Source organism: Sus scrofa, chromosome 16, assembly GCF_000003025.6.
Source record: "Sus scrofa isolate TJ Tabasco breed Duroc chromosome 16, Sscrofa11.1, whole genome shotgun sequence".
In the NCBI taxonomy this organism is placed as follows: domain Eukaryota; kingdom Metazoa; phylum Chordata; class Mammalia; order Artiodactyla; family Suidae; genus Sus; species Sus scrofa.
In genome coordinates, this window is record NC_010458.4 from 35,295,785 (window position 1) to 35,318,292 (window position 22,508).

Sequence of the window (22,508 nt, forward strand, 5' to 3'; positions counted from 1 at the left end):
TTCTCTCTCCTCTACCCTCTCTCTTCTTTTCTCTTCTCTTTTTCACTCTCTCCCTTTTCCTTCCTTCCTTCTTTCCTTCCTTCCTCCCTCCTTCTCTCCTCTCCCTTTCCTTACTTTCCCTTTCCTTCCTTTCCCTTTCCTTCCTTTCCCCCTTCCCCTTCCTTCCCTTTTTCCTTTCCCTTCCCCTCCCCGTTCCTCTTCTCTCCCCTCCCCTCCTCTCCTTTCCATGTTGAATTGCTCCAGCACCACTTGTTGACTCCTGTTGAAGAGGACTTCTTCCAATGAACTGCATTTGAACCTTTGACAAAGATCAGTTGAGCATATTTGTGTGAGTCTAGTTCTGAGTTCTCTATTCCTTTCCATTGATCTGTGTGTCTATTCTTTAGCCAATACCACATAGTCTTGCTTTCTGTAGCTACATACTAAGTCTTGAAACTGGGTAGACAGATTACCCCCATTTTCTTTTTCAAAATTGTTTTAACTATCCTATTTTTATGCCTTTCTATATAAATTTTAGATAATCTTGTCTATATCTACAAAAACATCTTGCTGGAGTTTGATAGACATGGCATGAACCTGTTTATGAATTTGGAGAGCATGCAGTTTACTACACTGAATCTTCTAATCCATGAACATGGTATGTTTTTCCATTTGTTTAGATCTTTGGTTTCTTCCATCAGCATTTTACAGTTTTTGGTATACAAATCTTGTATGTATTTTGTTTTATTCACACTTAAACATTTTTATTGAGTGATTTTAATTGTTATTGCGGTTTTAATTTTGGTGTCCACAGGTTCATTTCTGGTACACAGAAATAAATTTGTTTTTGTGTATTGATCTTGTATCCTATGACACTGCACAAGTCACTAGTTGAAGGATTTTTTTCATAGGTTCCTTAGGATTTTCTATGTAGACAACCAAGCTGTGCAAAAAAGGAAGAGTTTTATTTTTTCCTTTCCTTTTCTTTCTTTCTTTTTTTTTTTTTAAGGGCCACACCCCTCAGCATATGGAGGTTCCCAAGGCTTGGGGTCCAATCGGAGCTACAGCTGCTGGCCTAGACCACAGCCACAGCAACGTCAGATCTGAGCCATGTCTGTGACTTATACCACAGTGCACAGCAACGCCAGATCCTTAATCCACTGAGCAAAGCCAAGGATTGAACCTACAACCTCATGGTTCCTCATCGGATTCATTTCTGCTGCGCCATGATGGGAACTCCCTCTTTTTTCCTTTTCAATATAGATGCTTTTTCTTTTCTTTTCTTGCCTTTTTGCACTGGCTAGAATTTCCAGCACTATGCTGACTATGAGAGAGAGTGGACATATTTGCTTTGTTCCTGGTCTTAGGAGCAAAGAATTCAGTCTTTCACCAGTAAGTAAAATGTTAGTTCTAGGGGTTTTTTGTACAACTCTTTATCAAACTGAAAAAGTTCCACTCCACTACCATTTTTCTGAGTTTTTTTTTATCATTAATGTGTATTAAATTTTGTCAAATGCTCTTCTTTTTTTTTTTTTTTTCTTTTTGTCTTTTTTTTAGGGCTGCACTGGCAGCATATGGAGGTTCCCAGGCTAGGGGTCCAATCAGAGCTGTAGCCGCTGGCCTACACCATAGCCATAGCAACACCAGATCCGAGCCACATCTGCAACCTACAACCACAGTTCATGGCAATGCCAGATCCTTAACCCACTGAGTGAGGCCAGGGATTGAACTTGCATCATTATGGATGATAGTTCAAATGCCCTGTCTACATCAATTGATATCATCATGTGATTTTTCTTCTGTAGCTGCTTAATATGATGGATTACATTGATTGATTTTCAAATATTGAACCAGACTTACATTCCTAGGACAAACTCTACTTTGTCATGGCGCCAATTCTTTTTAACATACTACTGAATTCCGTTTGTTAATATTTTGCCAAGGATTTCTGTATCTGTATTAATGCGGAGTACTAGTCTGTATGTTTATTTTTTATATCATCTCTGTCACATTTTCATATTAGAATAATACTAGTTTAATAAACATAACTGAGAAAAGTTCCCTTCTCTTATCACTTATGGAAGAGATTATGTAGAATTGATATTAATTTTATTTAAAAGTTTTTTTCTTCATTTTATTCAGACACATACCCCCGAGTAGAATTGCTGAAGCATATGGTAGTTCCATATTTAGGTTTTTTCCCTTTGGCTGTGAAGTTCCCAGGCCAGGGACTGAGTCTGCAGCACAGCAGAGAGCCAAGCCACAGCTGTGACAGTGCTGGATCCTCAAACTGCTTAGGCCACTAGGGAACTCCTAGTTTTAGTTTTTTGAGGAACCTACTATTTTCCACAATGTCTACACCAATTTACATTCCCACCAACAGTGTTCTAGGTTTCCCTTTTCTCCACATCCTCACAGACATTTGTTACTTGTGAGTGTGTGTGTGTGTTTCCTTCTTTCTTTTTAGGGCTACAACTGTGGCATATGGAAATTTTTGGGCTAAGGGTCAAATGGAGCTGCGACTGCCAGCCTACATCACTGGCATAGCAACGCACTATCCAAGCTGCATCTGTGACCTACAGTGCAACTTGTGGCAATCCTGGATCCTTAACCCACTGAGCGAGGCCAGGGCTGGAACAAACATCTTCATGGAGACCTTGTTGGGTCCCTAACCTGCTGAACCACAATAGGAACTTTTTTTTTTTTTTTTTCCCTGGCCATGCCCATGGCATGTGGAAATTCCTGGGCCAGGGATCAAACCCCTGCCACAAAAATGACCTGAGCCATAGAAGTGAAAAGACTGGATCTTTAACTTGCTGAGCCACCAGGGAACTCTCATTTAAAAGTTTATAGACGTCTCCAGTGAAATCACCTAGGCCTGATGACGGGAATTTTTCTTTTTCTGGAAATTTTGAAGTTATGAATTTAATTTCCTTAATAGTGTGTGTGTGTTTCTTTTTCCTTTTTAGGGCCACACCTGTGGCACATGGAAATTCCTGGGCTAAGGGTTGAATGGAGCCGTAGCTGCTGGCCTATACCACTGCCAAAACAATGCACAATCCAAGCAAATATTATTCAAATAATATTTCCTATTGGATGAACTGTGGTAGTCTTTTTTGAGGAATTGATCTATTGCATTTAAATAGTAAGAGTTGTTTGCTGTATTCTCTTATTATCTTCTAGATGATTGTAGGGTCATTCCTAATGGTGATAATTTGTATTTTCTTTAATTTTCTCTTTGTCATTATTGCTAGAGGTTTGTCAATTTTACTGATCTTGTCAAAGAACTATTTCTTATTTTTCTGTTTTCAATTTCATTGATTTCTATTCTTCTCTATATTATTTCTTCTGTTTTCTTTGGATTTAGTTTACTCTTCGTTTTCTAGATTCTTGAGGTTAGCACTTAGATTATTGACCAATACTTTTTCTACTAATGAATGTCTTTAGTGCTATAAATTTCTCCTTTAGCATTGCTTTAGCTATGTCCCACACATTCTGATATGCCCTATCTTCGTTTCCATTCATAGTCAGGCAGTACAAGTCAGGATTGAATGCAATCAGTCTGGGTCTTGCACTTATCACACAAGTGGTGTTTAACCTTTGATTCTCCTCATTTCCAACTTCTCACCCTAAGGGAAGTCAGCTTAAAAAAAAAAAAAAAGTGAAGGAGTTCCTACTGTAGCACAGTGGAAACAAATTCAACTAGTGTTCATGAAGTCATGAGGATGCGGGTTCGATCTTTGGTCTCGCTCGGTGGGTGGGGGATCTGGCATTGCCATGAGCTGTGGTGAGCTGTGGTGAAGGTCATAGAAATGGGTCGGATCCCACCTTGCTGTGGCTGTGGTGTAGGCCGGCAGCTGTAGCTCTGATTCCACCCCTAGCCTGGGAGCTTCCATACGCCACAGGTGTGGCCCTAAAAAGCAAAATTAAAAAACAAAACAAAACAAAACAAAAAACACCCAAAAAACTACCATGGATAAATTAGGGAACAACCACTCACTTTACAAAACATTTTACTTATTTATTTTGGTCTTTTTGTCTTTTCTAGGGCTGCTTCCCACAGCATATGGAGGTCCCCAGGCTAGGGGTCTAATTAGAGCTGTAGCTGTCGGCCTATGCCAGAGCCACAGCAACATGGGATCCGAGCCACGTCTGAGACCTACACCACAGCTCACGGCAACGCCAGATCCTTAACCCACTGCAAGGCCAAGGATCAAACCTGCAACCTCACGGTTCCTAGTCGGATTTGTTAACCACTGCACCATGACGGGAACTCCTAGGAAACATTTCACTGTCATGATAAGGGAATCCCAAGCTCCTCTTGGGACAGGTAAACTGATTAAAAATCATTAATGACTTCCTAGAAGTCCTGGGACAGAGAAAGCAGTGATAGACTCTTTGTTATAGTTCCATAGGTCCTAAGGCTGACACTTCTTCCTCTTCTGTTCCTCCTCTTCCTTCCTCCCTTCCTCCTCCTCCTTCGCCTCTTCCATCTTCTTCCTCTTCATTTTCTAAGTGTTTTTTTTTTTTTTTTTTTTTTTTTTTTTTGTCTTTTTGCCATTTCTTGGGTCACTCCCACAGCATACGGAGGTTCCCAGGCTAGGGGTCAAATCGGAGCTGTAGCTGCCGGCCTACGCCAGAGCCACAGCAACGTGGGATCCGAACTGCATCTGCAACCTACACCACAGCTCAGGGCAACACCGGATCCTTAACCCACTGAGCAAGGCCAGGGATTGAACCCGAAACCTCATGGTTCCTAGTTGGATTCTTTAACCACTGAGCCATGACAGGAACTCCTTAAGCTTATTTTCTTTCCATTTTTCATACTATCTCATTTCTATTTTTTCTATTTTTGAGTTCATTCTCGTTTCCTCTGCTTCCTCATTCTGCTGCAGAGCTTAGCCATTGATATTTCAATTGTAATTATTATATTTTTCAATTTTAAAATTTTCCATTTGGTTCTTGTTTATATCTATTATTTCTTTGCTGAACTTTTCTATTTTTTTTTTTTTTCGTTTGCTTCAAGCACGTTTGTAATAGCTCAATGAAGCATTTTTTTCATGGTTACTTGAACATCTTTGCCAGATAATTTCAACATGTGTGATCTCAGTGTTGGTATCTATTAATCTTTTCTATTTGGTTTGAGGTCTTCCTGTTTCTTGGTATGACAGGTGATTTTTCTATTGAAACTTGAACATTTTGGGTATTGTGTTATGAGCTGCCTAATGTTACTTAAACCCTCTATTTTACCTGGTTTTCTCTGACACTGCTCCAAAGTGAAAGGGGGTGCCACCTCATTATTGCCAGATGGGTTTAGAAGTCTAAGTCCCCTACTTAGCCTCTACTGACATCTAAGAGAGAAGACTTCATTACTGAGTGGTGGTGAGAGTCCTAATTCTTAAAAGGATTCTTCTGACACTGCCTCAGCAGGTAGAGGGATAGGGATATGGGGAACTCATTACCAGGTGGAGGTGGAGGTCCAGGTTCCCTACTTAGTCTTGGTTAGAATGCATGGGGCTGGGGTCATAGTTTTTTTTTTTTGTTTTTTTTTTGGTGGCAGTGTTTGTTAGCGTAAGCTTATTATTGACTAAAAAATTTCTGTCTTTCTTTGTGGTTCCTTTCTTGTTTCTTTGGCTAGAGAGCAGGCTTCTGCTGGGGGCTTTTTTGACCTATGTCTGTTGGTATTTCTGCATTATTGGCCTCTTCAACTCCAAGTCTGGGAAATATGAACCCAGGAAAACTTACCACTAAGTCATTTATTGGGCCCCAAGGTCCTGGCTGGTCTGTCATTTTCTGTCCACTTTCCAGAGTGTTTTTATATTTATTTTATATGTTTAATGTTCATTTATATGTTTACTTAATGTTCAGAATTTCAATATTTGTGTCTCATTAAATGAAATACTCCGGAACCTGTACACAGCTACAGGAAGGATATTCCTTGGCCCTCATCTCTGTAGGGTTTCTCTCAAAGGATAGAGCAGGACATCTTGTAGGACCCAACATGCATACAGCTCACCTTCACTGTCACAGCATTCTAGGATGGACGGGTCTTCCCGAATCACGGCAGTGAGAGCATTGACATCTCCGTTAGATGCTGCCTGATAAACCATGGTGAGGTCAACTTCTTCAGATGAATCACCTACATGAATCAAACAGAGACAAACTTAGTATGTGGAGAGAATTCACTGAAAGAATAACAACACGCAAGGTGTCACCCACACAAGTGATTCATGAAAATCTCTCTGGTGAATCCAGGCAGAAGGCTGAGTCATCCTGTGCACATGCACCTTCACCACTACTGGGGAAAGGTGGACCACTGTGGGCCATGCTGTAACATCATCATACATTGGAGGGAGCCTGGGGGATCAATGTCCTCTGAGATTTAATGCTTCTTTCCAGACTACTTGAAATCAGTGAGATCAGATTCAGATTGGAAAGTGGATCCCTTATCTTGGTTCTAGCTTTGTTTTTGATCTGGAACATGTTACCTTCCCTTTCTTTCTTTCTTTCTTTTTTTTTTTTTTTTGTCTTTTTGCCATTTCTTGGGCCGCTCTCACAGCATATGGAGGTTCCCGGGCTAGGGGTCTAAACTGAGCTGTAGCCACCGGCCTACACCAGAGCCACAGCAACTTGGGATCTGAGCCACACCTGCAACCTACACCACAGCTCACAGCAACACCAGATCCTTAATCCACTGAGCAAGGGCAGGGGTCGAACCTGCAACCTCATGGTTCCTAGTCGGATTTGTTAACCACTGAGCCATGACGGGAACTCCTACCCTCCCTTTTCAATGACTAAGTTTTCCCACGTTTGAGGGAAACATTTGCTTCCTATTCTCTGTCCCTCAGATGTACTCTCTACTCTTTTTCTCCTGCTCTGCACCCTAATGTCTGACCTTGCTGACTGCATCACCCAGACCCTCTGCCCCTCAGTATCCCTGAGAGGCACCAGCAGGAGAGTGGTGAGGAGGGGAGAGAGAGAGCAGGGGCATTTCTTCCTGCCTTCCCCTAGTGCAGAGTCTAGCAGTAGCAGCTTTTCTCACATCAGGGTGGGGGGGGGTCCTCCTCCATAGAACCAGCCCTTACTGGACTCCCTTTGGTAACAAACATTGTCCTTTCAACCAGCTTCATCTCTGTATATAGTCCTTTCCTGAAAGCCCTTCCTTTGAACCATTTGGGGTTTCATGACATGGTGTTTTTAAAAGAAACAGAGCTGTATGCAACTCTTTTCAACATGGTAGCCACCTGTATTATACCTTTGTGTGTGATTGAACCAATGAATAGTATTTCCAAAAGTGACAACAGAACTGTGGGTCACCTGACCCCAGAGGAGCACTGGAGGGGCTATGAGACAAATTCTGTTTGCAGGGACACCTCTTGTGAGGTGCTGCGCTGAGCCCCTCTACTTAATTTCTCCCACACATGGCTGTGGTACAGGGAAAATATATGTATATAAGAAAAGTTTTAAAAATTGTGTCTATAGACATTATGCCAGATATACTTTACAGTTATAATTAATCTTTAGTTGGCAGTGGTCCTAACCCTTTGGCTTGGTTTCTCTGTCCCCGTATTTCTGGGCAGTCATTAATGACTTTTTAACCAGTTGACCTGTCTCAGGAGAAGCTCGTCATTGAAAATGATTCACTTACGACAATAAACTGCTTTGTAAAGTAAATGGTTGCTCCCTAGTTTATCCATAATACATGGTTTATCCCAGTTTATCCATTGTAGCATAGTAGTACTGCTACAAACATGTACTGTTAGTACATGTTTTACTATGTAAAAACATAGTAGGTGTTGTTTTTAAAGCCAACTCACCTGTACAATTGCCTAAGGGCTGGAAGTGGGTGGAGAGGGATGGCAAAGTCAAATGCCACTTCTAAGGACTAAGCACTCTGGAGCCACACCATGGGGGTTCAGTTCGTGGTTCGTACTAACCAGTTGTGTAAATTTGAGCCAGTTTCCCTCTCTGGGCCTTAGTTTCCTTTTAAAGACTGGAGATGATGATGTTGACAACCATCTATCTCATAAGATTGCTGTGAGGAATGAGTTAATATTTAATCCTATGTGTTTTTAGAACAGGTCATGGTGGAGTTCCTGTCATGGCTCAGTGGTTAACAAATCCGATTAGGAACCATGAGGTTTTGGGTACGATCTCTGGCCTTGCTCAGTGGGTTAAAGATCTGGCGTTGCCGTGAGCTGTGATGTAGGTCACAGATGTGGCTCGGATCTCGCATTGCTGTGGCTCTGGCATAGGCCGGCAGCTACAGCTCTGATTTGACCCCTAGCCTGGGAACCTCCATATGCCACAGGAGTGGCCCAAGAAATGGCAAAAAGACAAAAAAAAAAAAAGAACAGGTCATGGCATGTTGTAAATACTGTATATACTTTGGTACTACTGTTACTTTTTTGGGGGGAGAGTGTACATGCTTAGAGAGCATCAGTAATCTGGGACATGTAGAGAGAAACATCCCTCTGATGATGCTAGATAAAGGATCCATAATTGCACAGAACAGTCACTCTCTATTAGAAACCCTCCCAGGAGTCTAGACATTTTGCTAAGATTGCTCACAGTATCTTTGGGCACAAGAACAGGGCCCAAACTTAAGGACAAAGATGGGCCTGGTATCTGGCTATATGTTCACATGCAAAGATGCTGGTGATGGCACTTCAGAGGGAAGATCCTGATGTTGGGCTAAGAAACACTGTATTATAGCCTGTTTATATACATACAATGTGTCTATGTAACATATGTAAATGCATTTATAACCTGCTAATCACTGAGTGCAATAAAATCTGTCAGGCACATTCATCACACTGTTGAGTACATACAACTGAGGGAGACAAGGAGTAACATTGCCTAATAGAATTAGAATCCCTAATAATTTGCCAGACAGATTCTAATAACATTGTATTTAATAGGGATAAACATAAGGTAATACCTCTGAGTCCATAAAATACCCAGTTGAATGAACTGAAGGGTGGTTGAACCTGTACTGTTTTTTTTTTGTTTGTTTTGTTTTGTTTTTAGGGCCACACCTGCGGTATATGGAAATTCCCAGGCTAGGGGTCAAATCTCAGCTGTATCTCCTGGTCTGCACCATGGCTCACGGCAACGCTGGATCCTTAACCCAGTGAACGAGGCCAGGGATCAAATCTGCAGCCTCATGGATAATAGTTGGGTTCGTTACTGCTGAGCCATGATGGGAATTCCAAAACCTATAGTTTTTATTCCTCAACATTTTCTCACCCTGCGGTGACCTTAACCTAATTACTCTCTAAGGACCACCTCTCTTCACTTTCAGCCTATGGGCTGATTCAGAATGGAGAATGACTTGACACATGATGGACAGTGGAAAGAAAGAGATGTGTTTATTCTGGAGATTACTCTGTGTGGTCATAATGGTTGCCTTCAGATATTTGAAGGTTTTTTTTAAAAAAATTGTATGGTAAATATACAAAAAACTTATCATTTTAACCATTTTTAAGTGTAGAATTCAATGGCATGCTGTACATTCACATTGTTGTGCAACCATCACCACTACCCATCTCCAGAACTCTTTTCATCTTCCAAAGCTCAAACTCTATACCCATTAGACAAAAACTCGCCATTCCTCCTTCTATCCATCCCTGGAAACCACCATTCCACTTTCTGTTTCTGAATGTGACCACTCTAGATACCCCATTTAAGTATAATCAGAAATATCTGTCCTTTACTGACCGGCTTATTTCATAATGTCTTCTAGATTCATCCACACTGTAGCATGTGTCAGAATTTCCTTGTTTTTAAAGGTTGAATAATAATCTGTTGCATGTGTGTACCACATTTTGCTTATTCATTCATCCATCAGTGGACACTTGGGTTGTTTCTACCTTTTGGCTATTGTGAAAATGCTGCTGCAAACATGGGTATACAAATAACATCTTCATAAACTCCTTTCACTTCTTTGGGGTATATACTTAGAAGTGAAATTGCGGGATCATGTGATAATTCTATTTTTAATTAAAAAATTTAAAAAATTAAAAGAATTTTTTTTGGGGGGTCTTTTTAGGGCCACTCCCATGGCATATGGACGTTCCCAGGCTAGGGGTCAAATCAGAGCTAAAGCTGCTGGCCTGCGCCACAGCCTCAGCAATGCGGGATAGATTCCAGCCAAGTCTGCGACCTATGCCACAGCTCACAGCAACACCAAATTCTTAACCCACTGAGTGAGGCCAGGGATCAAACCAGTGTCCTTTAGGATACTAGTCGGGTTTGTTACTGCTTAGCCATGATGGGAACTCCCTATTTTTAATTTTTTAAGGAACCATCACACTGTTTTCCAATGTGGCTGAAACAATTTATATTCTCACCAAAAAATGCACAAGGATTCCAATTTCCCCATGTTCTTACCTATACTTGTTATTTCCCATTTTTGCTTCTTGTGTTTGTTTTAATGATAGCTAGCTTAATGGGTTTGAAGTGATATCTTGGGTTTTGACTTGTATTCCTCTATGATTAGTGATATTGAGCATCTTTTCATGTGCTTTTTGGCTATTTGTATATCTTCTCTGGAGAAATGTCTAAGTTTTTGACCATTTTTAATTGGGTTGTTTAAGTTGTAGAAAATTTTAATAGATTCTGGATATTAACTCCATATCAGATATATAATTTGCATATATTTCTTCTCATTCTGTGCATTGCCTTATTACTTTATTGATAGTGTCTTGATGCACAAAAGCATTTAAATTTGATGTAGTTTAATTTGGAGTTCCTGTCGTGGCTCAGTGGTTAATGAATCCGACTAGGAACCATGAGGTTGCAGGTTTGATCCCTGGCCTTGCTCAGTGGGTTAAGGATCCAGTGTTGCCGTGAGCTGTGGTGTAGGTCGCAGACATGGCTCGGATCCCGCATTGCTGTGGCTCTGGTGAAGGCTGGCGGCTACAGCTCTGATTAGACCCTTAGCCTGGGAACCTCCATATTCCGCGGGAGCGGCCCAAGAAATGGCAAAAAGACAAAAAAATAAAAATTAAAAATAAATAAATAAATAAATTTGATGTAGCTTAATTTGTCTATTTTCTTTTGTTGACTGTGTTCTTGTCATCACATCCAAGATATTATTACCAAAGTCAATGTCATGAAGCTTTCCTCTTACATTTTCTTCTAAGAGTTTTATAGTTTTAGGTCTTATGTTTAGATATTTGATCTATTTTGAGTTATTTTTTATAGATGGTGTTAATATAAGGGTCTGACTTCGTCGTTTTTGCATGTGGCTATCTAGTTGTTCCAGCACTACTTGTTGAAAAGATAATTCTTTCCCCACTGAATGGTCCTGGCACCTTTGTTGACTCATCAGTTGACTACAGATGTATGAGATTATTTCTGGACTCTCAGTTCTATTCCAGGGATCTATATGTCTGTCTTTATGCCAGTACTACACTGTTTTGATTGCTGTGGTTTTAAAATATGTTTTGAAATCAGGAAGTGTGAGACATCCACCTTTGCTCTTCTTTTGTAAGATTTTTTTTTTTTTTTTTTGGTTATTTGTAGTCCCTTGAGATTCCTTATGAAATTTAGGATGGATTTTTATACCTATGCAAAAATACCATTGGGATTTTTATAGGGATTGCACTGAATCTGCACATCTCTTTGGGTAGTACTGATATCTTAATATTGTCTTTTAATCCATAAAACAAAAAATGTCTTTCTATTTATTGGTGTCTAATTTCTTTCAGCAATGTTTTGTAGTTTTCAGTGTATAAGTCTTTCACCTTCTTCATTAATTTTATGGTTAAATTTCTCTGTGAAATGCCAGCAGTTAGAAATAGCAGTGGGTGAAGTTCCCGTCATGGCTCAGCAGAAACAAATCTGACTAGCATCCATGAGGATGTAGGTTCAATCCCTGGCTTCACTCAGTGGGTTAAGGATCTGGTATCGCAGTGAGCTGTGGTACAGACTGCAGATGCGGCTCAGATCTGGTGTTGCTATGGCTGTGGCATAGGTCAGTAGCTATAGCTCTGATTTGACCCCTAGCCTGGGAACTTCCACATGCCACAGGTGTGGCCCTAAAAAGACAAAAAAACCAAAAAAACAAAAAAACAACGAAAAAAGAAATAACAGTGGGTGAGAATGGCAGAAGGGTATTTTAATTGTTAGATCACTGTAAAAATGTCCCGAGTCTCCTCAAGAGGTAGTAAGCTTCCTGTCATTAAAGATCCACAGAAAAGAAAATCATGGACTTGCAGAATAGACTTGTGGTTGCCAAGGGGGAGGGGGAGGGAGTGGGGTGGTTGGGGAGCTTGGGGTTAACAGATACAAACTGTTGCCTTTGGAATGGATTAGCAATGAGATCCTGCTGTGTAGCACTGGGAACTATGTCTAGTCACTTATGATGGAGCATGATAATGTGCGAAAATAGAATGTGTACATGTATATGTAACTGGGTCACCATGCTGTACAGTAGAAAAAAATTGTATTGGGGAAATAACTTAAAAAAAATAATTATAAAATGAAAAAAAAAAAAAAAAAGATGGCCCATCTTGGCTAGATGGTCATCAGGGAAGTATATTGCCAAAGGGATTCAGACATGGAGTGAAGCACAAGGTAAGGAGAAAGGAAGATGTGTGAGGCAGAAGAGAACATATTTAAGAGTTTCTCCCAGCCCTGAGATACCATAGAAAACTACAGAGTGATTTAGGAAGTGAAGGTGTGCTTCCATAGGGGCTGTGTAAACACAGTCAACTTAAATTGCAGTCAATGCAACTAATTAGGCCTAACTTTGAGCTAGTATAACGAATTTCTATAGAAATGAGGAAGGGTGAAGCAAAAATAACAGGTATGATGATCCTGATGGAATCTAAAATAAAGACAAGAAAAAAACTTTCTACCAAAGATCACAAAACCATTTAAGATATGAAGAATATCTACATAAACAAATAATACATAAAATCTTTCTACTCTCCTTCCTTTTATCCTTATCCCTCTGGCTATCTATTATCTATCAATTGTTTGTCTAATTATCTATCTGGTATCACCTATGAATCTATTTATCACCTACCATCTATTTATCATCTACTTATCTTTCTTTCTATTGAGCTTTAGAGGAAGAGAATGGTTTGAATGACTTTTTCCCTCTGTGCAAAAGTAAAACATACTTATATATGGGTGCATAAAGAAAATTTCTAAAATTCACAGAGACTGAAAGTAGAGAAAATGGAAAACAGATATAATAAAGGAAAGAGGAAGAAAAAAGCATGTAAACAGATGTGGATTATATTTTATAAAAACATTATGCATATATGAAAAATGTAAAAGATGAGAACATGAATCGAGATGTCAATAATTTCTTAGATATTATTCAGAACTTTATATTTTTTTAAACTCTCTATTATGAATTTATATATATTTTATAATCATCAAAATAAACCAAGTGTTTTTTTTCCCCTAAATGGTCAGAGAGGAGTATGTCTTTTTTTTTTTTTTTTTTTTCTTTTCAGGGCTGTACATGCATCATATGGATGTTCCCAGACTAGGGGTCAAATCAGAGCTGCAGCCTACACCACAGCCACAGCATAGCCACAGCATCATCAGATCCAAGCTGTGTCTTCGACCTACACCACAGCTCACAGTGGGATCCCTAACCCGCTGAGTGAGGCCAGGGATCACACCTGCATCCTCATGGATACTAGCCAGCATCGTTACTGCTGAGCCACAATGGGAACTCCAGTAGTACGTCTTATTAGCTTTACATCAGTGTGTTACTACTAGAAGAGTAGACAGAGCCTGGTATGTCTATAACCAGAAAACAAATCCTTGATATTTGACAAAGTGCTAAAAAAGGAAAAGAATTTTCTAATTCTGACTTTTATAAATACCCTAGTAGATCTTTTTTAAATGTACATTTTGAATTTTTATTAGTTTTTACCTAAACATTAGGATAGATTTTTTTTTGAAATCATCTACTTCCCTTATTTTTCATGGTTAAAAACCTTGTAAACAGTTTTCTGGATGTGTCATAAGTTATCTACATGATCCCAAGGGCCTAGATCTTTCATAGTAGGATTTCAGATATATGACAGGCTGCTAGAAATGTTTTGGATTAGAGCATCTTCCTCAAATTTTCCCAGATTTTATACAGATGTGAGCTCCTTTTCTAGAGTGTCACATGGTGGCTCTGTCCTTGGGTTATTATGGAGTTCCTTGGGAAGGCCCTCGACTACCTCAACTACTGGGCCCTCTTTGTTGAAATTACTTGGAGTTCAGCTTGGCATCTGTTCTGCTTAAGCTGAGACCATTTTGTGGAACAGCCAGGTCAATGTAAGGATAGATCAGGTACTGCAGCTTCAAGGGTCCAGAGCAGAGGGTCTTGAGAGGCTTTCTGAGGATTTTTGGGTGGCTGAACTCAGTGTAGAGTCCACCAGGGAAGTCTGGACTCATTGTAATTATGGGCAACTGCATAGGATTCTGCAGATATTCCTTGACTTTGTTTTGTTTTGGAGTGGAATTGACTGCATCTGAAGAACTGAAATTTATCATTCACCCATTTATTTGAGATCTATCATAGGCCAGGGAAATTACAGATGCAAAGATTGTAGCGTCTCTTTTCCTAAGAATGACATGCCCTAGTGGGAAAATAAATGTGTAAATTATGATTGAGGTACACCAGGAATATTATGGTGGGACAGAGGAAGAATTATTTAAATTAAGAGTTTTCTGGGCATTCTCCTAATCTAGATCCTTCTATTTTCTCACAAGATTATCCTAGGAACTTTGGGGACAGTAGAGAAATTGGGGCTGCCTGGAATGATCTATCCACCAGGAGGTGAGGCCTTTCTGCTTTTCAAGAGGATACCAGGCCTTCACTGCACTCCAGTGGCTCCATGTAACAATATTGCCACCCACTGGTGAAAAAAAGTCTCTGTGGGCCTTAACTTGGGCCCTGAGCCAGGATGGTGCCAGTTCTGCTGGGTAGAATTAAAAGGCAGTCTGGAACTCTCTGGCCATGCAGGAACAAGTTTAAGGTCATTGACACAGTTGGCTGGCATCGAAACCAAATTAGTTTCTTGTGACTCATTCTATAGATCATGAGATACATAGCATACATGAAGGCAATAGAGAAAAAGAGTAAGAGGAAAGGCTCTAGGATCCAGTCTCCAGAGTTTGAAGCCTAGCACTGCCACTTTGCTGCTAGCTGTGTGATCTCTGGTGAGTTACTTAGCCTCTCTATTTTCATTTTCACTTGTCAAAGGGGTAAGAAGAATATTTACTTCACAGGTTTATTCTGAGAGCTAAAAGAGTTCATCCACATAAAGTGCAATGCCTGGCACAAAGCATTCAAAGCATGTCAATAATGGTATATTATCACTATTACTACTTTGACAGAGGAACCTGTCTTCTTTCCCCTTAATGGGACCCTTTGTCTTGCTCAGCAGGTAGAGGTTTTGTGAGCTGAAACATTCTGCTGTTTCTCATGTTTTCTCCTCTAGTCCCTCAGGGTGTATTGGCTGAGACTTTTTAAGAGTGTTTTATAAAGTGCCAGTCATATGGGAGGAAGAAAAAGAGTTTCTTTCTAACATTTTAAAGAGAAAAATAGCTCCAAGGTTCCTGCATGTACCAGCTGAGAACAAATACTCAAAGCAATCTTTATGTTGTGGGAGTGGAAAAGAAGGGATTTCATTCTGTGGGGAGGAAGTCTTGCAACAATATTATCTCAAGGGTAAATATCTGGCCACAATCAGACCTTTCTTCATAACCAGACTTGTGATGCAACACATGTAGAGTTTCTTTGAATCTCAGCCTGACTGTGTTCCTTGGGGTGATTCTTCTGACATGTGAGTGCCATTCCACAGTTAGTATCTCTACTGCACATGGGATAGGGGTTGGTGCTGGGAAATGGAACTTACTGCTCTAAGAAGCATGTCTGTGTTGAACTTCAGTGATCATGTCTCCCTAGAATGCCTTTTCATATAATTAACTTTCATTTTAATAATACTAATCCTTAAAAAAGATCTCAATCTTCAATGCATAGGACTTTTAGTATGTGTACAATAAATGGATTGATTGATATATTGATTGGTATGCATGCTCAATGGGTTTTCTAACCCACTAGATTCTTGTGGAACTCTCCTTGATGTTAAAAATATTGTGTCAAGAAGTTCTTTGGTAAGTAGATAAGTACAAATCTTAAATGACTTTTATGAAGGATTGTGCTAGCCTAGCTGGCCTTTGGACATTGAAAAGTCAAATGTAATTTGACCACTGTTCCTTCGATCCTCCTTACTTTCTTTAGGCTCAATGTATATATAACACTGTGCTTTCCAGAAGTGGAAGTTGTTCATGTCAGGAATTTGCCATTTTAACTGGGGACTCTGGCAGGTGAGAAAGAGGTGAAGAAGCAAGGTTTAGGCAGGTTCAGTTGGACATGACAGCTGTTTTCAATTATTGGAAAAGCTGGAAGAGAGTTTAGACTTATTTACTATAGATCCAGTGGGAAGAAGTAGTCCTGGTAGACAGAATTTGGAATAATTAAGATTTTTGATGGCTAGAGCTGTTTAGAACTAGAAAGTTTTATCTTGTGAGCTTTGTGCCTCGTCACTACCCATGACTAAGCAGTTTCTGATGAAGCATAGCTCAGGATGCTCTTGAGGAGATATCTGTATAAGTAGAAGTTTGCCCTCTAAGGTTCCATCTGTGATTCATATTAGATATGTCTTTCTCCCATCTGTGCAGAACCAAATAATGAATCTATTACTGTTAATGCACAATGACTATTGGGCTATAAGGGATTTGGAGAAGTGGGCTTTCCTTGAGTCTTTAAAAGGCATCTTCCAAGTGGCCCTCTACTGTGGCCACTTGTAAAATTGCCCGAAGCGTCCTGCTCCTGAAAAGAGTTTAAGAAAACAAATGCAATTTGGATGGGGGGTCCTAGTGTCAGAGAGTGAACAAATTTATCTCTCTGAAGTCTTTCAGCTTGGCATTGCTCCTGAATCCCTGTTACCGTTATATTCTATCAGCTGGCCTTCCATGGGTGTCTTTATTGTCTTGATTCTGCTTTTCCCCTCCTCATGGCTGTCTTGTGTGCTTCTAAAACTACTTTAACATAACTGAAGTGGAATCACTTCTTACTATATTAGGGTTGTTGCCTTATAAAAGGCACAGAATAAAAATCCAACATGGTGAATAGACAGCCTTCATATGACCACACTAGAATTTTGGCAGGATGTCTTTGCTTTTATTGAAGACAAAATCATGAACATCAGAGAGTATAAGTTAGAATAGTGTTGGATACATTGTAGATACTTGATAAATATGTTTACTTATTTAATTAGCATATTCTTTTCCAATTGGCAAACTGAAGCAAAGTAGAAATGAAGTCTCATTCTTCCTAATCCTTGGAAATAGAGAATTAGGGCAAGTGATGGAAGAAGCAGTCTTCTGCTTCTTCGAACAGTTTTATAAGGTATAGATAGCATCAGAATTTCAAGCAGAGTTGAAGTAAATGAACAGCTTCTGTCAACTCTCATATATTATGGATATATAGTTAAGTAAGGCTGGTTTAAACTGTATCATCAGAGCTGTGAGTATGTAAAAAAGTGACAACAGAAATTATTCCTCTGTAGCCAAGAAGTTTTGCTTCTCAGTTAAATTTGAATCTCATAAAGAACTCTCTTTTTGAACAACAGAAATATTAGCCAAATGTGTTACTATGAACTACTCTGGGCTAAGTTCTCTATTCTATAAAATGAGGTTGACTAACATCCCTGGGTCCCAAACCTGACTAAATAATATAATTACCTGGGGAGATTTAAAAAAAACCAAAAAACAAAAACATGATACCTCAGTGCTAACCCCAGATATTTTGATTTAATTGATCAGTCATTTTATATGTTATTTCATTTTGGATTACAAAAATTAAGAAAATACAGATAAGAAAGTATATACTCAAAGATAACCACCATTAAGATGCTGGCGTTTTGTGTGTACTTGATTTACATGGCAGGATGGGCTTTCTTCCCACCCACCTTCTATCCTGGAACCTCCCTTCCTCTACCTGCCCATGTAATGTAATATGCAAATGGGGAGAAGAGCTAGCATGAGGGCCTTGGAAACCTAAAGGATCTGGTTTCTTCAGGATGTAGTTGGGAGCCTCTGCCCTTTTCACCTTCCCCTCTAAATCTAAACTGTCTTCTGTTCCCCATCCTGCACTCAAAATGGACATGGCTGAAAATAAGTGGGAACCCAACCCCAAGGCTATAGAAAAGAAAAGGCAAGTTCCTGAGGGGCAAGCATAAGGGTTAAAAGGTACAAAAATCTGTGAGGCCAGGAGACATAGAATAGGAGGGAGAAAGTCTTGGAAGGTGTTACAGCCTGGGGTGGGTAGCACCCTAGACAGTGGACTTGTGCCTGTGGCTGAAGCTTGGGGGCAGTGGCTGCTGGTGGGGCAGGACTCACTGACTAAAGCAGCATTGCAAATCTCAAGTATCCCACATGGTGATCTTTCTATGGATTAGAATACAATCATAGAACCTGAAGGAAATGACTGAAATATTCTGAGATCCTGTGTGAGTTTGGCTAACACGAAGGGCATTTTGTGACTCATTTATTAAGTGAATCTCTCTCTTCCTCTACCCTGAATTCCCCTTCCACAATAAGGGACCCCGTGAAGGGTAATAGTAGAAGGATCTAATGACTGGCTTGTCAGGTCCCTCATTAGAATGGAGGCAGGCCTAACAGCTGAAACAGGATAAGTTTTTAGCTGCAGATTGTGGGTAGTGTATGTGTTCCTGGGGAATGGTTGAAGCAATTCCTACTGATCTGAGGATACAGAGGTATTTTAATGTTGTAACAACCAGGGAGTAATAGTTCTGATCATAGCGTTGGAGTTACATTTTACAAAAAAGAAATAATGCTGTACATAAAATTTTGATTTTTGCTCTTTTTCAAATACTTAATATTGGATCATATTTTCCCATAGCATAAGTAAGATTTGAAAATGTTATTTATAAAATATGGCATAAAATCCCATTGAATGGACTTAGCACAACTGATTTAAAAATGCCCTTATTATTGAACATTTGTTTCTCTTTGTCAGGGGAATTATTAATTCTGTGGATATTCCAAAAAAATTCTTTTTTTTCATCTTTTCTAGGGCCGCATATGGAGGTTCCTAGGCTAGGGGTCTAATTGGAGCTGTAGCCACCGGCCTATGCCAGAGCCACAGCAACATGGGATCTGAGCCACGTCTGTGACCTACACCACAGTTCACAGCAATGCTGGATCCTTAACCCACTGAGCGAGGTCAGGGATCGAACCCGCAACCTCATGGTTCCTAGTCAGATTTGTTAACCACTGAGACACGATGGGAACTCCGCAAAAAAAGTTCTATAACATTCTTGCATACATTTCTTTTTGCGCATGTTTGATTACTTCCTTTGGATGCATTTCTAGAAGTAAACTTGGGAATCAATGGGCTTGACTCTTTGTCAAACTGCCCTTCAGAAAGGCTGACCCAGCACACACTCCTAATATGGGGCCTGAGAGCATTTCATCGCATTCTTAATAACCTTGGGCATTATTGTTTTTTAAAAATTAATGCTGATGTGAAAGAAGGAAAATAGTATATCATTTTCAATGGTCGTTTCTTTCACTGTTCCAAAGAGAGAAGTTTTTTTCATATGCTTATGGCCATTTCATGAATTATTGGTGTCCTTTACATATTATTATTTCAAGGCATCTGTCTTTATTTAACTGCTTTGAAAGAGCTCTATATACAGGAAGGATACTAACTCTTCATCTGTCATCTATGCTGCAGTTATTTTTCCCTGTTTGCCACTTAAGTTCTCAGTTTGTTTTGCTGGTTTTCAAAATCTATGGATGTTGAATATATGATTTATTGCTTTTATGATTAGAAAGGTCATAACCTGTGAAATCTTATACCTATTTGTTAGCATTTAGCTATAATTAATACAGAACTTTTAAACTTCATTTTTGTATGCCACAATTACCTTTTTCCCCAAATACTGGATAATTCTCCCTTTCCTCACTAATTTGTAAATTTACTGTATTACTTGTCATATAGTAACTAACTCGTTATTGACACCTTGGAGAAGGCTCCTCCTACAGCCCATTCACTGGAACCGTGGCTTGGAAAGCAGGGATCCCAGAATGGCCCTCTCTGCAGTGGCATATTCATGAATGTGGGAATTCAGCCAAGATGCACCTCAGTCACATTGCATAGAGTCTTGTGGTCTGTCTACAGTCAAGGTTCTTAGCCTTTTTGTGGTTTCTGCACAGTTTTGAGTTCTAAAATTTTTGGTAGCATATTTGAAGGAATCAGAAAACTCAGAACAATCCAGGGGTTAGCAAAAAGTCTGATACAATCACTTCTATGGACAACACCTGTTTCCCAGTAGCTATGAAAGCATCCATTGTAACTGCACTGTTCCCAGGGGTCTCCACCACTGTCTGAATAACAATCATAATGATGGTCAACAATTATTCCATGCTTGTTATACACCAGGCACTGTGCTAAACCTTTTCTAGAAATCAACTCATTTAAGGATTTATGAGGATTATTCCCATTTTATAGATGGAGAAACTGAGGCACAGGGCATGACAGTGATTTACCCAAAGTCACACAAGGAATAAGTGGTGAAACTCAGAGAAGACAGTAGGCTGTCAGGCCTCAGGTTCTACCCTCTGACCAATGTGCACTAGTGGCTATCACTGCCCATTTACTCAGAAGGCAAACTCCTCACATATTCCAGTGAACTTATGACCTTTTTTTGGACAACAATCCACATTCCATTCTCTCTTACTCACAGCAGCCTGCAGCCCACTCTCCAGAAGCTGTGAGGCTCAGCATTCTGCTGGATAAACATTAGTGTGCTAGAGTCTATACTTATTTGTGGCAAAAATAAAATTTACACATTAATTGAAAATTGGAAATGAATCTATGAAGAGCAGGTTGTACACGAAGGTGAGAACTGAAGGTAATGGTAATAGCATAAAGATTCTAAAGTGAGGTTGAGTAAATTCTTTTTAAATGCCAAGATAAATGTCACATGATCAAGGAACAAATAATTCTCAAACTGAAGCACAGAAAAAGAGTGAAATTTTCCTAATTTATTTTCTAAGGCTAGCATAAACTGTTAGCACACATCTCCTATAGACGGATCCAATTGTGAACACAGCATTCTAAGTTAAATAATTTAAACTCTACCAGACCAGATTCAATTGAATGTTGAAAGAATAATACACCATAACTGAATAGAATTTATTCTGAGATATAAAGATGTTTTGATTTTCTGGTATCAATTACTAAAATATATCACACCAATTTAAAAAAAGGAGAAAAACATGATTATATAAATAAAAAATAGAAAGGCATTTGATAAAATTTTACATCTGTTCCTAAAAAATGCTTAACAACCAGGAATAAAAAATTTCATTTTCGATTTGACTAACCACATTTATTTCTAATCAATTTCAAACTTCACACCTAATAGTGAAACAACTGAGAAAGAAAGGCAAACTTTATCTAATGCAGTAAGATATGAAGTAAAAAGAAATGAGATGATAATCATAAAGGAAGAACAAAACTATCATAATTTAATAAAAGCTAACTTTTATAAATGACTCCTGTTCCATGTGCTGTCCTAACAATTTCCTTTGAATTAAGCTATTTATTTGTTTCAACAATTTTGGGAAATTGGTATTATATTTACCCTTACTTATAGATGAGGGAACTGAAGCACAGAGAGGTTTAGTGGTTTCCCCAAAGTTGTACAGCTATTTAATGGCAGAGCAGGATTTGAAACCAGTCCATCTTGTTTCATCCTATGCACCAAGATGGCACAATAGAACTAACCACAGAACCATTAGAATTAATAAAGTGATTTAAGTTAGCCAGACTTAAAAATAAATATGATGCTAGATAGTTTTATATTAAATAATATACGAAGGAGACTAACTCCTCCAGACACTTAAAATAACTCTTTACAGTGAAAATATAAAATGCTCAGTATTACTTATTCAGCATCTAAATGAGGAAAACTACAGAACAAAAGAGTTGGATTTGGAGTTCCCGCTATGGCTCAGTAAAAACAAACCCGACTAGTATCCATGAGGATGCAGATTTCATCTCTGGCCTCACTCAGTGGGTTACTGTGGTGTAGGGGTGCACTTCGCAGATGCGATTGGGTCCCGCATTGCTGTGGCTGTAGAGTAAGTATGCAGCTGCAGCTCCAATTTGATGCCTAGCCTGGGAAATTCCATATGCTGCATCTGCGGCCCTAAAAAAAAAAAGTTGGATGCTTTCTGTGGTCTCAGATAGGACAGCTAAAGAGCATAACAAGTTTTAATTATTACATACATTCATTTTTAATTTTAATGTCATTTCAATAAAAATATCCAATGTTTTTTTGGAGGGGGCTCAGAAAAATGATACTGGCTTTCATTTATAAAAAGAAATGGGTAACTTTATGATTTAAAGAAAAAAAAAGAATATACTTCTTATCTATACATAGAATCTCTTTGTAAGGATGCATAAG

The 22,508-nt window shown here is 39.2% G+C and overlaps 1 protein-coding gene across 9 annotated transcripts in view; it reads right to left on the minus strand.

The window, feature by feature from the left end:
- Window positions 1-22,508, minus strand: part of ANKRD55 (ankyrin repeat domain 55) — a 431,118-nt gene that overhangs the window by 64,115 nt on the left and 344,495 nt on the right. For all 9 annotated transcript variants that reach the window (XM_021076744.1, XM_021076738.1, XM_021076741.1 and 6 more), the window contains one exon: window positions 5,996-6,118. In XM_021076744.1, the coding sequence (XP_020932403.1) occupies window positions 5,996-6,118 (123 nt within the window). The remainder of the gene's footprint in view (window positions 1-5,995; window positions 6,119-22,508) is intronic.